This window comes from Ursus arctos, unplaced genomic scaffold, assembly GCF_023065955.2.
Source record: "Ursus arctos isolate Adak ecotype North America unplaced genomic scaffold, UrsArc2.0 scaffold_33, whole genome shotgun sequence".
NCBI lineage: Eukaryota > Metazoa > Chordata > Mammalia > Carnivora > Ursidae > Ursus > Ursus arctos.
Window position 1 is genome coordinate 4,220,411 of NW_026623019.1, and position 15,095 is coordinate 4,235,505.

At 42.7% G+C, this 15,095-nt stretch overlaps 1 protein-coding gene across 1 annotated transcript in view; it reads left to right on the forward strand.

The window, feature by feature from the left end:
* The window catches only part of LOC113270144 (contactin-associated protein-like 3), a 149,332-nt gene that overhangs the window by 79,161 nt on the left and 55,076 nt on the right, over positions 1 to 15,095 (forward strand). Inside the window, exons 9-11 of the mRNA XM_044391241.3 lie at positions 2,091 to 2,262; positions 8,672 to 8,778; positions 12,808 to 12,927. Of these exons, the coding sequence (XP_044247176.1) occupies positions 2,091 to 2,262; positions 8,672 to 8,778; positions 12,808 to 12,927 (399 nt within the window). The remainder of the gene's footprint in view (positions 1 to 2,090; positions 2,263 to 8,671; positions 8,779 to 12,807; positions 12,928 to 15,095) is intronic.

The window sequence follows — 15,095 nt, forward strand, 5'->3', positions numbered from 1 at the left end:
AATTAAAAGAAAACATTCTCTTGGAAATGATGTCAGTGAGACATATTGAATAAGGCAAAGAATAAATAAAATAGGTAAGTTTCCCAGGAAGCATAAACTTCACTTCACAATTTCTTGGAATTAAAAGAATATTAATTATTAAAAATGCTGTGATTCTTTTGAGTTTGCATATGAAAATAAAGTATTCAATTAAGTGGATGCTTTGTGATTTTATCCCACGTTGCTACAGGTGGGTTCCCCAGGAAGCTACCTCTCTGCTCGGGAGATTTGTGTACCGTGGTTTAGTGAGGTTAGTTCTGGGAAGCACCACTCCCCCCGCCCCGGGCGGGTGAGAGAGGAGCTGGGATGAACAGAGACAAGGTGGGGCATGCTGCAGGTGCAGTAGAAGCCTCAGGAGATCCCACGGAGGCTCTGAAGCAACATTGCCCCTCAGGGACATCCCAGTTGAGGATGTGGGTCCCTGACCACTCCATTGCATCCGTGTGCACTGGCCATCCCTGGTGAGGGGTACCACCCCGCGAGACTCTACTCCCCCAAGCCAGGGAAGCTCCTGGGGAGAACCTCAGCCTCAGTCCTAAAAATGAGGGGTGTGTGTAACGGAGACGAGGCTGAGTCTATAGATTTCCCCCAATGGTGGCCTTTTACAAAAGCATTTACAGTGGCTGTGTCTCCTTCAGAACGTTTACTTTCCTCCTGTACAGTGGGAATCTTGCAGTGCTCAAATTGAAGACCCCGTGATTGCTTCCGAGGGCAACTCAACAGACGGTGGGAGAGCACGCTCTGCCCTGCTGGCCCCACACGTGGGGCAGGAGGTGGTTCTGAACCCGATCGGCTTTGACTTTGGTTTCAAAGTCCCCTGGCTGTGTCCTTGCTCGTTGTTGTTACCATAGCATCCTCTTGGGATGTCCTTTTGGGAAACCCAGGGGAATAAAATAAAACCGCTGTCTAGGAATCATGGTTTGTAATGGTCAAAGATAACCTGAGGCATATTAAAATTTTTAAGGGCATATTTGAGCAAAAATTGACTCAAATCACGCAATGCCAAAGCAGAAGTGGTTAGGGACGCTCGGCGGACAGGAGCCAGGGGAAGGACTTACATAGAGAAGGTGCGGAAGCAAAGAGAGGAGATGATTGATTGGCTTGAGCTTAAAGCCTGGCTGGCTGTCCGGGATTGGCTGTCTTTAGATTTCGATTTCAGAACCTTGAGGCATTTAGAAGCTTAGACTCTGGTTTGCTCTCCTAGGTCACTAAAGCTTTTGGTGAGTCACCTCGGTCTGATGGCCTCTTTACTTAATTAATTTAACAGTGATTTACAGCAGGCCAATTAGTGAATGCAGCAGAACTTGTAAAAATTTAACTCTTTATTATTGAAAACAATCAAAGCCCATTTCTTTTTGCACGGACTAGTCCGTGATGCTAATTTTTCTCCATTATTTTCAGTGCCATATCATTGAGATACTTGTTAATTTTGTGTGCGTGTTAATGTTAAAAGGTTTTTGACTAAAATGCCTCACTCAGAAGCAGTTGGAAGTGTAGGTATAAATTGTTCTTAGATGTCTTTGACCATATATAATCAAGCATTGTTTTAACTGTGCCCGTGCGTGCACACACACACAGAGTAGACATTCACACACGTCATTATTTCTCAAGCATTTTAAATTTTACAGGTCCTATTTGGCCTGTGATTTTTTTTTTTTTTCTGATTCTGTTATCCCATGGCTTTTAGTTCATATAGTTTAATATCATGCTAAAAGGAGTGATTTCTTCTGGGCGCTTTCAGAAGAGAAATCAAATTCTGCTTCAGTTAAGTGGGCCTTGACTCTACTGGTAGGATCTTACATCCTACCTTCGGCTCATCTGTTCACAAGCCTGGCTCTAGTTATTCCTGTGCTTTACCAAAACCAGTAACGTCTGTTCCCAGCCGTCCACCGCCCCATCCGTGAGGAGTATGAGCCTTCCAACGTGTGCAGGAAGTCTGATCCTCAGGCGTCTGCAAACAGGAGGCAGCAAACTCGCATGGACAAAATGCTGTGCGCTATTTTGGTCACGAGGGCTGACTTTCTCCTTTGTGTGTCTCCACGTTCATGCAGGCTGTCCCGACAGCAGGTCTGGCCCTGGATGTGGAGGCCCCCTGGCCGGGTTTCAGGGCTGCCTGAGGCTCATCTCCATCGGCGACCAGGCAGTGGATCCCATCACGGTACAGCAGGGGGCGCTGGGGAGTTTCCGTGACCTCCAGATAGACACCTGCGGCCTCATGGACAGGTAAAGCCATCCCATGTCGTTTTAGCATCCCTGATTTCAGTTTTTTGATAATAGGTTAAAAACAAATGAACTGCTGAGAGAGAATACCTCCTTTTAGCCCCTTCTCTCTTCCTGAGAGCCAATCCATATGGAAAAGTTACAATTAATTGAAAACAAGAAAGTGACCATCTTTAATTTTAAACAATTGCTACTTTCAAATATTATCTTAGAAGATGCACTGTCATGACTCTTCCTCGTGTGTGTCCCCCAGCTACTTAGTTCTTACAGAATACTATTCGTGGTGCTGTAAGTATTGATGAGTGTAAATGCTGACGGGTATAAATGCTTATAAAAATTCTTCCACTGCACCAAACAGATTAGAATGTTCTAAAGAGATAATGAATCATTGAGGGCCAGTAAGTCAAAAGTTACACGTGGTCAGCGGGTTTCACCCCACGCTCCCTTCTCTCCGTGGAAAATGAAAAGTAACTCTTCTTCCTAGAAAGGCGGAGCCTTTGGGGATTTCTAGTCATGTAAACACGGCAAAGAGTGGAAGGAACCCATTAGCACATACTGAGCATAGCACCAGTTCAGTGAAGGATGGAAGGAATGATGAAAGCGGATAAAAGGCATAAACTTCAATTTATAAAATAAATAAGTCACGGGGGTGTAATGGACGGCATAACGACTATAGTTAACTCTGTTTTGCCTATTTGAAAGTTGCTAAGAGAGTAGATCTTGAAAGTCCTCATCACAAGAAAAAAGATTATTTTGGTGGATGGTAACTAGACTTATGGTGGTAACCATGTCATAATATATTCAAATACCGAATCATTCTGTTGTACACCTGTAACTAATATAATGTTATAAGTTAGTTTTATCTCAATAAAATAATGGAGAGGCTTTGAAACAGTAGCACGTTAAAATCGGTAAGCATTGCAACTTGATTCAAATTGTCTTCTTTGTCCTGCTATCTGACTTTCAGTTTTTCTGGGGAAAAGGGATGGCTTAGCTGTAACACATTGAATTTTTTTCTGTGCCTGGTATGTTTGACCTCCCTGCAGTAGGCCTGCCTTACATTCCTGTTGAATAAACAAGCACACTCCAGACACCCTCCCGCGTCTGTGCGTGGCCAACCTCTTCAAAGTTCACGCTTTGCAAAGTGCTTTGTGCAGTAAATCTATTCCCAGTTTAACACTAACTGGAATTCCATGTCGTGTCCAATAAACTGAAAGTCGCATTGCAATTTGGCAGTGTCTTAGAAAACCGTAAATTCCAGGTCGTGAAATATCATAAGAACTTGATTTCTTTAATGCAGATGTTCACGTGTATAGTTTACATTCTATTCATTTCGTAGGGGAAGAAAGAGATCCAAAAAATTAGGCAAAAACTCTGAATCCTGATTTTCAGATTATGAAATGTATGCTGGCGTAGAAACTGGCTTCATCTGTGAGTCATAACTTCAGCCAGCTCTGGAATCCTGAATCTTGGTGTTGGGAAGGGGCTCAGAAATATTCGCTTGGAGGTAGGGTAGAGTCCTCACCCATGGGAATGGCCATCGGTGGTTCAGGAGAGTCAGGGGTCAGGGGTCAGGTTGTCGGTTCAGCTGTGAAGCTTGTGAAGCTCATAGGAAGTCACTTCCGTGCCCCGGGGACTCCCTCACAAAGCATGATGTAATCACAGTATTTCTCTCACATAAGAAATGCATGTTGCCCTTTGTGCATAAAGGTCTTTTAGCCAACCCCCTCCAAAAAAAACCCCAAAACCAAAAACAAACCAAAAAAGCAACAACAAAGCATGCCTGGTGTTGCCTGTGTGTGTGTATCTATATATCACCAAATTAGAAAGGTTTTCCATAGCACACCTAAAAATGGTTTTTAGAAATATGTACCAACAATGGATGGAGACCTCTGGGATCTGAGATGTTAAGTTACCTTCTCTGCTCAAAGCAGAAATTGAGGTTCATGGCAACTCTGTAAGTGGGTATGAAAAGAGCTATCGGCACTTTGGCTGATACAGTCAATAATTATAATTTTTTATGGTTTTTATGGTTTAACATCTGAAAACGTGTCCTTATTCTCCACTACTAAAAGTGTTCATTCTTCCTTACTGCTTCAGGCCATACCTACCTCCATGTTCAACCCACCATGAAATAGAGTCATGTAAAAATACGGCAGAGCAACCATCCACGCCCAGGCTCCTGCCGGGTGCTGTGTGCCGAGCCCGGCCCTCCAGCAGCTCACACCTTGCCTGTCCAGAGCAAGTCACGGTGTCCTCAGGTGACACTGAGGTTTATTATTAAAATGCAGGTGATTTTGTAATTCTTATCCATCAAGCATGGGAGTTAATAATTCATGATGCACAACAGCATTCCTGGCCCAACGGCACAGCAAGTTATGAAAAGATGTTTGAAATCTGCTGGGAATATAGGAGAGCTTCCTGAGCCGCACAAGGACTCATGCACACAGGGCTCTGTCGTCCCGAGGCTCCCATGGTACGGGGAAAGTGGTGGGTTCTTGGGGACAAAGCTTTGGGGACGAGGTAGCCGTGAGGAGCGATTGTGTCTTACACCAGTTGTGTTTTGGACATTAGGATTTCATGTCATATAACTCAGGTTACATGGTCCTTTCCAGGTTTCTTTTAGGATCACAGGAATGCCATCTTGAACCCCTCTAGGCATGGACTGTACCACTGGGGCCACTTTTCCCACCTCTGTGGACTTTGGCCGAGCAAGTCTTCTAGATGCTAAATGCAACATCACGCACTGTACGCGTTGGTTTTTAGAGGAGATTAGTAGACCGAAGTGGAAGTTGGGGGGGTTTGTGGAGACACGTGGGAGGGCTGCCTAATTTGCGCTGGGACAAGGCAGGGCTGTCAGAGGAGGGAGAGACACCTACACTAGGGTAGAAGGTGAGTCCGTCAGTCAAGTGAGAGAGGCTGGACATCCAGTGAAGGTATGGCCATGTGGCCAAGCCCCAAGTGCAGCCGTGAGTCTGCCTGTTTGAGCACAGCTACTGTAGGAATTGGGAGTCTGAGGATGAGGAGCAGGGGATGGCGGGAGATGGGGCTGCCTGGCTGGGCAAGGGTTACACCAGAGAGGCCCGCTGGCCAGCTCGAAATCTGGACATTGATCTAAGGTACTCTGGGAAATCACTGAGGCCTTTTGCTAGGAAGCCACTTGCACGGCTAAGCAATACTGCCGACAGGGGCAAGATGATTTGGGTGTGGGCCACAGAGAGAGCGTGGTGGCCAGAAGGCCAGGTAAGGAGCTGCCTACCCATGTGAGAAGGAATAATGGCCTGAAGTAGGGAAGAGAAAACCGTAGATGACGTACACACTGTTTGGTGGACAGAATCACAAGCTGATGAGCTGAGTGGCTGTGGGGTGATGGCTGGGTCATTGGTGACTCTGTGTTTACCTGTTTGAGGAACTTCCAGATTGATTTCCAGAGTACCATTTTGCATTCCCAACAGTGATGTAGAAGGGTCCAAATCCTCCTCATCCCTGCCAACACCTGTTATTATGTCTTTTGGATGACAGCCCCCCTAGTGGATGTGAAGTGATTCGTTGTGGTTTTGATTTGCACTTTCCTAATGACTAATGATGTTGAGCATGTTTTCATATGTGTATTTTCCATCTCGTTATCTTCTTCTGTAAGGCGTCTGCTCAGATCCTTGGACTCTTTTGACTTCGTTTTTAATTGGTTGTTCATTGCCCTTATCGTTGAATTTTAAAAGAGTTTTACCTATATTTTGGATATCCATCCTGTGTCAAATATGTGTTTTGCAAAGACTATCTCCTAGTCTGTGGTTTGTATCCTCATTCCCTTAAGTTTTAAATTTTAATGAACTCCAAATTATCAATTTTTTCTTTCATAGACAATATCTGAAAAGTCATTGCCAAGCCCAAGGTCAGCTAGATTTTCTCCTGTGCTATTTTCTGGGAGTTTAACAGTTTGGTATTTTACATTTAGGCCTATGATCCAACTTGAGTTAACTTTTTAAATTCTTTTAATTTTTAATTGAAATACAGTTGATGTATTATATTAGTTTTAGGTGTACAACTTAGTGATTCAGCCATTATATACATTATGAAACATTCACCCTGGGAAGTGTAGTTATCATGTGTCACCACACAAAGTTATTACAATATTATCGACTATACTTTCTATGCTGTATTTCTCATCCCTGTCATTTATCTTATAACTAGAAGTTTGTACCTCTTAGTCCCCTTCACGTATTTTCCCTTCTCCCTCCCCCAACATCTGGCAACCATTAGTTTGCTCTCATATTTATGAGTCTCTTTATCTTTTTTATTGTCTTTTGTTAGCTCATTTGTTTGTTGCTGTTGCTTTTTTTTTTAGATTCGACATACACATGAAATCATATGGTATTTGTCTTTCTCCATCTGACTTTTTTCATTTAGCATAGTACTTTCCTGGTCCTCCATATTGTATCAAATGGCAAGATTTCACATTTTTTATGGCTGAGTAATATACCACTGAGTATATATATCTCACATCTTGCTTATCCATTCATCTACTGGTGAATACGTAGGTGCTTCCATATTTGACTATTGTAAATAATGCTTGCAACAAACATAGGGGTGCACATATCCTTTTGAATTCATGTTTTTTATTTTGTTGGATAACTACCCAGAAGTGTAATTATTGGATCATATGTTATTTCTATTTTTAGTTTTGGGGGGACTTCCATGCTGTTTCTATCGTTGCTGTACCAATTTACATTCCCACAAACAGTGCACAAAGGTTCCCTTTTCACCACATTCTCCCCAACCCTTGTTGTGTCTTGTCTTTTTGACGCTAGCACTCTGAGTGGAGTGAGATGATAGCTCGTTGGGCATTTCCCTGGTGATGAGTGACGAGACGTGTCTGTTGGCTATCCGGGTGTCTTTCTTAGAGAAATGTCTGTTAATGTCTTCTGTCCGTTTTTAATTGGATTACTTGTTTTTTTTGGTGTTAAGTTGTATAAGTTCTTTATATGTTTTGAATACTAACCTCTTATTGGATATGTCTGTCCGTTTTTAATTGGATTACTTGTTTTTTTTGGTGTTAAGTTGTATAAGTTCTTTATATGTTTTGAATACTAACCTCTTATTGGATATGTCATTTGCAAATATCTTCTCCCATTCAACAGGTTGCCTTTTTGTTTTGTGGATGGTTTCCTTCACTGTGCAAAAGTTTCTTAGTTCGATGTAGTCCCAGTAGTTTACTTTTGCTTTTATTTCCCTTGCCTGAGGAGACATATCTAGGAAAAATATTGCTAAGGCTGATGTTGCAAGGATTTACTGCCTATGTTTGCTTCTGGGAGTTTTATGGTTTCAGGTCTCACATTTCGGTCTTTAATCCACTTTGAATTTGATTTTGTATATGGTGTAAGAAAGTGGTCCAGTCTCATCCGTTTGCATGTTGTGTCCAGTTTTCCCAACACCACTTGTTGAAGAGACTGTCCTTTACCCATTGGATATTCTTCCTTGCTTTGGTTAAGATTAATTGACCATATAATTGTGGATTCATTTCTGTGTTTTCTGTTCTGTTCTTGTGTCTATCTGTGTGTCTGTTTTTATGCCAGCACCATACTGTTTTGATCACTACAGCTTTGTAATATAACTTGAAGTCTGGAATTGTGATGCCTGCAGCTTTGCTTTTCATTTTCAAGGTTGCTTTGTCTATTCAGGATCTTTTGTAGTTCCATACAAATTTTAGGATTTTTTTATTCTAGTTCTGTGAAAAGTACTATTGGAATTTAATAGGGACTGCATTCAATAGGTAGATTGCTTTGGGTAGTATGGACATTGTAACAATACCATTCATCCAATCCGTGAACATAGCATGTCTCTCTATTGGTTTGTGTCATCTCTGGTTTCTCTCATCAATATATTATCATTTCTGGGTGCAGGTCTTTCACCTCCCAAACACTCTTCTAGCCTCTGATGTATCAGTTTGCTAATGCCCCATTTGTCAGAGCAGGTCCCATGCCCAACCCAGTTTGAAGTAGGCTATGCCTCTTGGTGGGAGGATCAGCAGGTCCCACTGCAAGGACATGGAAATAGGGAGGGGAACAAGTGTGGCTGCCTGTGGCCATTGCTAGCACTTTGTCCCTCTGATCATGGATGAAACCGATCTTGCCTTATTTGAAAAAGCAAACACATTTTTTTAATGTAACGCAATGTGTGGAAAATTTATCTGCTGCCAATATAGGACAATTGGTAGCATCTAGTGGGTTTCTTAGGCTGTGGTGAGTACTGCATGAGGAAACCTTCTTGACAGACCCAGCAAGTTTTGTTCCTGGTCTCATTCTTCTCCTGAAGGCACCTCAGTACCATCTTTCACTGTAACAGGTTAGCACTATGATACACATTTTCTCCTGACCAAATGTGGGAAATAGCAGGTGTATCTGTTTTCTTGTAGGTGTTTGCCCAGCTATTGTGAACATGGGGGCGAATGTTCCCAGTCCTGGGACACCTTCTCCTGTGACTGTGCGCACACGGGCTACACGGGCGCGACCTGCCATTCCTGTAAGCCTCACACCTGACTGTTTGGATTTCCATGCAGTTCTATTTTCCCTTTCGTGACTTGGTGTGTATGTGTCTGTATCTGTGCAACCGTGTGCTAGAAAGCAACAACAAGTAGGTATTTTAGAGACAAATTTTTGTCTGGTTTGTTTATTTATTTATTTTAGACGTGGGGAGGGGCAGGGGGAGAGGGAGAGGGAGAGAGAGAATCCCAGCCTAGTGTGGAGCCCGACATGGGGCTTGATCTAACGACCCTAGATCATGACCTGAGCTAAAATCAGGAGTCAGTCGCTTAACCAACTGAACCACCTTGGTGCCCTTGTCTAGTTTATTTTTAATCAGTTTTATTTCCTAGTGATGTTAAGGCAGCTTACAGAAATCTGTTTTATCAAATAGGACAGGAAAAAAAAAAGAAAGTACCAGGCAAAGGAAAATAAGTATAGGAAGATAAAATATAGCAAAAAGTGAAAAAACAAACAAACAACCTCCCCCCCCCAAAAAATACAAAAAGCAATCTAGATGGCATGATGGTGTTAATTGTTCTGTTTCTTGAGTTGGACCCAACTTTGGTTCTCAAGTCCTGTCTGCCAAAATAAAGAGGACAAATTACTGATTGTCGGTATTTCTAAAATCAAATGAGGAAAGTCTCCAGAGGAGCACAGGATGGGAACTAACATGGTGGGGTTTCTAGATGTCAGCCAGAAGCCGGGTAATCATTCAGGTCCCTTGCAGTCTTGATGCTCTTTGATGATGGTGGCGGGTAATGCACTGGGAACTTACCACATGCCTGTGGGATCCCAGTTCTCTCTAGTTCTGCATGTTTCAGCTCCTGTAATCCTCAAAACTGCCCTAGAAGGTAAGTGCTTTATTTTCCACACCGTACACTTGCAGAAAGAGAGAGGTCAGCCCTTTGCTGTGGTGACACAGCTGACAGCCAGGGCTTGCGACCACCTCGCCATCCCATTTCTTCCATGTTGAACACCAGTCTCTTTCCTGAAGAATTATTTTCTCAATTTCACAACTAACCAAAATTTATTGACCCCTAAATCATTACCTATTAGAAGCTTACGACAGAGCCCCGAATTCCTCATTGCTTTCTAATTATTGGCCTTTGTTGTTAATGTTTTTATTCTACTTTTTCCTTTTTTATGTATCACTGATGACATTTTTTAAATTACTTTTATTCCAATTCAATTAATTAACATATAGTGTATTATTAGTTTCAGAGATAGAGTTTAGTGATTCATCAGTCTTATATAACACCCAGTGCTCATTACATCACATGCCATCTTTAGTGTCCATCACCCCCGACTCCTTCCCCTCCAGCAACCCTCAGTTTGTTTTCTATGATTAAGAGTCTTATGGTTTTCTCCCTCTCTGATTTCGTCTTGTTTTATTTTTCCCTCCCTTCCCCCATGCTCCTCTGTTTTGTTTCTTAAATTCCAATTTTGAGTGAAATCATATGATAGTTGTCTTCTCCGATTGCCTTATTTCACTTAGCATAATACCCTCTAGTTCCATCCGTGTTGTTGGAAATGGCAAGATGTCATTCTTTTTGATGGCTGAGTAACATTCCTTCATGTATATAGACCACATCTTCTCTATCCATTCATCTGTCTATGGACATCTGGGCTCTTTCCATAGTTTGGGATTGTGAACATTGCTGTTATGAACATTGGGGTGCAGGTGCCCCTTTAGATCCCTACCTTTGTATCTTTGGGGCAAATAGCTAGTAGTGCAATTGCTGGGTTGGAGGGTATTTTCAACTTTTTGAGGAACCATCCGTACTGTTTTCCAGAGTGACTGCTGACATTTCTGAGTCCCCTCTTTTGTAGCACATCAACCCTCTCTGGGTCTTTAGAGGGACAGCATGACATGAAAATTCACCAAGGGAGAACATGGATTATCATGTATCCAACCTTATGTGAACTGAACCCCAGAGAAGCAGGCATCAGTGTTGGGATGAGAAGACCCAGTCCCCAGCCCAGGGGGTTCCACAGGGGAGCCAGGAGGCTCTTACAGACAAAGGGAGGTGACTCATTGTCCTAAAAATCCCATAAGTTCAACCAGAGCAGTTCTACCTGCATCTCTATTTGCTGTTATGGTGTCAGGTAAGAATTTGCCAAGACAACCCTTTGTTTGGAAGGAGCTGGACATCTGGAAAGTCTGAGGCTGAGTGACTGGTCCAGAGTTGCAGCTAGGAATGGGGGCGGCCTCTTACATACAGTGTCTCCCCATCACACCTAGCAAGGTGTCTTACACAGAGCAGATACCTACAGAAAATCAATGACTAAGGAACGATTGCTGAAGTGTTATCAGTAACTCTGATTTAAACATCATTCCAAACAGCTCTGATTTAAAAATTCACAGGTGTTATATAAAGGGTCTTTCACTTTTGGACTTAATAATTTGATTTGGTCTAATAACTGAACGGACTTCATTGTCGTTCTCAAACTGTATACCAAAGTGAAGGTGAGATATTTCCAAATCCGCAGTAAGGGGTCAGAGGCTGTTAGTTTTTGGTGTAAGTGCCCAATGGCTGCGTCTGCATTCACACATAGAGCAGGTGTCTTCCCAGCGTTTCCTCCTCTACCCTTGGTCCCCAGGCAGGTTCAGCCCCAACCCACACGTAACCATGTTATCACTTTGTGTCTGTCGCTCTGCACCCTCTTCTAGGTGGTTACGAGCATATTTATGTATTTGTGGGAACATAAACACGAGGGGACAAAACGCCAGCACGTCTGGGAAGGCGATCCATATTGTCCCTGGGGCCATCAGAGTAGCTGGTGCTTCGTGTGCTACTGATGGGGCCAATCTTATTTGACACGCTTGACGCTCGGCCATATTTTATAAAAGAATGTTTTATTTTGCAAAATCCCTGGGCAAGTGAACGTTACTTTGATCTTCTTCCGCGAGAAGGGGGAAAAGTAATCCCCCTGCCCTGCCCCACCCCCTCTCTAGGATTTTCTTCATTCTTCGAAATAGGCAGAGTTTTAAAAGGAAGATAATCCAGTGAGTGTAGAATGGCATCAATTCTCGGCCCCTGCTCTGCCCCCTCTGTTCCTGCTAGGGTCACTCTGCTCTGTGGCTCTTGCCTGGCCCGTGCTGGGTCTGTGCTCATGGATGCCAGGCCTCATCCTTAGGGTGGGTGAGAGATCCAGTCCCCACTGTGTCACAACCACAACTGTTCTTCGTTCCTGGCTGCCATTAGCCACTTTCCAGGTTTTCAAAGGGTCTTTCCTGTCAAGGAAATGAGTGATGCACATGGGAGGTATTACTCAGTTGATTAGTCATTTAAACTTATTCTGAGCGTTAATTAAGTCCATCATCTGCAGATGTTAATCACTTGCCTTGTGATAGCAAAACATTTAGTGTACATATAAAAAAATCCAACTAAGAATCAGGATACGATGAAATTACCAAGAGACGTTTCATATAAATAAATAAATATATATATGTATACACAACATATATATGTACATATATTTAATTTCAATTTGCTTGAATCATCCTTTGCAAAAGCATTTAAGGAAATTTCTTTTCAAAACACACCTTATAAATGGAATGAAGAAGAGTTGGCGATTTATAAGCCTCATCTGGAAGACAATGCATTGCACGTGTAGATTGTTTTAAGTAAACAGAGGGTATAATTACTGAGTAATTTAATACATCGATGTAGTTATTAGGTAATAACAGATCACTTACGGAGACGAAGCCAGTGCATGTCAGATGCTTAGATATTATGAAGCAGAATAGAAATACATAGTATGAGTCCAGTTACCATGGTTTTGGAAAGAATCTTGTTCCCAGAGTAGGCAGGGTTCAGATCCACACGGTGATACCTCTTAAAATATTTCGCTCCAAGTTTCAGAGTCTTCATGCTGCCTGATTGACACAGGGGAACACTCTCCTAGAGAAAATGTCCACGAGAGCAAGGCATAATGAGTATCACTGGGGAAATTATCCCATCATTAACGACAGGGAGGGATCCGTCCTGTTGCAGCCCTTGTCTGAGATCCCTGTCCTTTGCAGCTTTGTACGAGCAGTCCTGTGAGGCCCACAAGCACAGAGGAAACTCCTCAGGGCTCTACTATATCGATTCAGACGGAAGTGGCCCGCTGGGACCTGCTCTTGTATATTGCAACATGACAGGTACGCTAATAAGCTTTATTGTGCCAGTTAAGCTCGTGTAATTGGTTGCTGTGTGCAAAACCAAGAGGTTTTACTTCGTAGAGTAACGTACGTGTTCCTGTGCACCTATGTGTAAGCAATGGTTCATTTTCCCTAGAAACCCAATTATATGTGGTGGATGGATACAGGTGTGTCGTAAACAAGTTCTGTGAAGGACCAATGCCTCCACCATGGTGAATGACAGCTGCCCATGGAATTGATGCAAATTCTAACGCTTCTTTTACACCCGTGTCTGTGTGTGTGTCAGTAGCCACATTTTCTCTTCTGTGCTCACATCACATTTCAGCAACAGAAAGGAAACAACCCTCCTTTACAAAACTTCCCGTGGTGCTTTAGTGGTGTGGACCTAGCAGGTGCTTCTACAACTGTAGGGTTTGACCCTGCAAAGTCTGAGATGCTGGTCAGGAAAGAGTCAGCTGTATATGGTTCTCAGGTAACCATGACTTGGTTATAATTTGCTTTCTCTGCTCTGGCTACATGGCACTCCGGTAGGGGTGCAGTTTCTAGAAGGAAGGAGTTATTGATGGGGGAATTTATGATGGTGGTTTCTGATGGGCTGAAAGTTCTGGTGAAGTTTTTATACATACTGTCCCTTTATATATAAAATCTGAGCATTTTGGCAGTGGTGAATCAAATGGTTTGATCTGAATTGGATCAATTATATCTTCCAGCCCCAAAACTACCCCCAACTTTGTGCCAGAGGCATGTATGGCTGTTTGGGGCTTTGGGGCAAGCATTTTATCATAGATACTGACCAAAACATTGCAATGTGATGGTAAGAGATAAATATATTGACCTGCCTTTATTGAAAGATGTGTGATCTATAAAGTATGTGAGGAAACGGCCAAAGGGATCTTTCTAGATATTCTGGGCTCCAGTGGTTATAACAGGCCTTCAACTTATTCAATTTCTGCTTTGTTTTGCTGGCATTATCATGGCTCAAGTGAATGCCAAGAACAGGGAAAGCTAAATAAAGATGCTGGCATCCCAATAAAGCATTCTACTTTTATCAATCACAGGCTCAATTATCATAGAAGTCTAGGACATATTAAAGATTTTCATGTATTTTGTCCTATAAGCAAAGTTCCTTACACACTGAAAAATTTCAAGATCCATAGAAAAGTGGAAATGATCCCAGCTGGCACATTGCAAAGATGAGTAAGGTTTCAATGACTGAAGTTGTTTTCTTGATAATTAACTGTTGGCAGGGTTGGTAAGGCTGAGGTCACGTTTATTAAAAAAAGACATTTGCTGCCAAGAGGAATAACAGACAGCTAATTGCCTGATTGTCTGCAGTGTGTGGTTATAATAAAAGAAAAATATTTTAATCATCCCAAGTGGACACGTGGTCCAGGCATAACCAGGATGCCTTCCTCGTGTGTATTTATAAAACGCCTTTGCAATGTACCACTGGTTCAAAGACATTTGTTTTAATACCAATTTCATAACATAACTGATGTGTTTCGATTGCCTGTCATTGCTGCTACCTTTTCAAAGTGAACCCACTACCAGAGGGAAGAGTACTTATCGTCAAAGTGCAAAGAGAAAGTAAGAACAGATGCTCAGCTTTTGATTTTGGTTAACACAGGAAAGTATCTGATGATATATAAGCCAGGTTTGCTTGTTTTTTGTTTTTTGTTTTTTTTTTAATCCTCGAGGCAAGAAGGAGTCTCTAAATACAGGAAGGGAAAGGTAAAATCTCCTGGTTAACCCTCGTGGTGAATTTATATACAAGACGAAGGCCTTGCAGACTGTCTGCTGAGGATGTGAATCATTTTCCTTTCCCTGGGTTACTCGAAGAAATGCCCAAGTAAAACTGGGCACAAAACTGAAGAGTTGAAAAAAAAGTGCCTAACAACATTGAACACCTCTGTCCTCAGTACCCACTGTGCGCAGGGCATGGCGGTGACCGCGGTAGGGAGTGAAGTAGGACATACCCTTCCCCAGAACAGTGCGCATGTCTGTGTGCAGAACCAGACCACTGAGAGCAGCTAATGGAGTGGGTGGCCTGGCGCAGGGCAGCAGGTGCACAAAGCTGAATACGGCGGGGGGCCCGGGGCACAGACGTGGGGGGGATCGCAATTTTAAATAGAGGGATCAGGAAAGCACTCAGTTTGAAAGTTACGTTT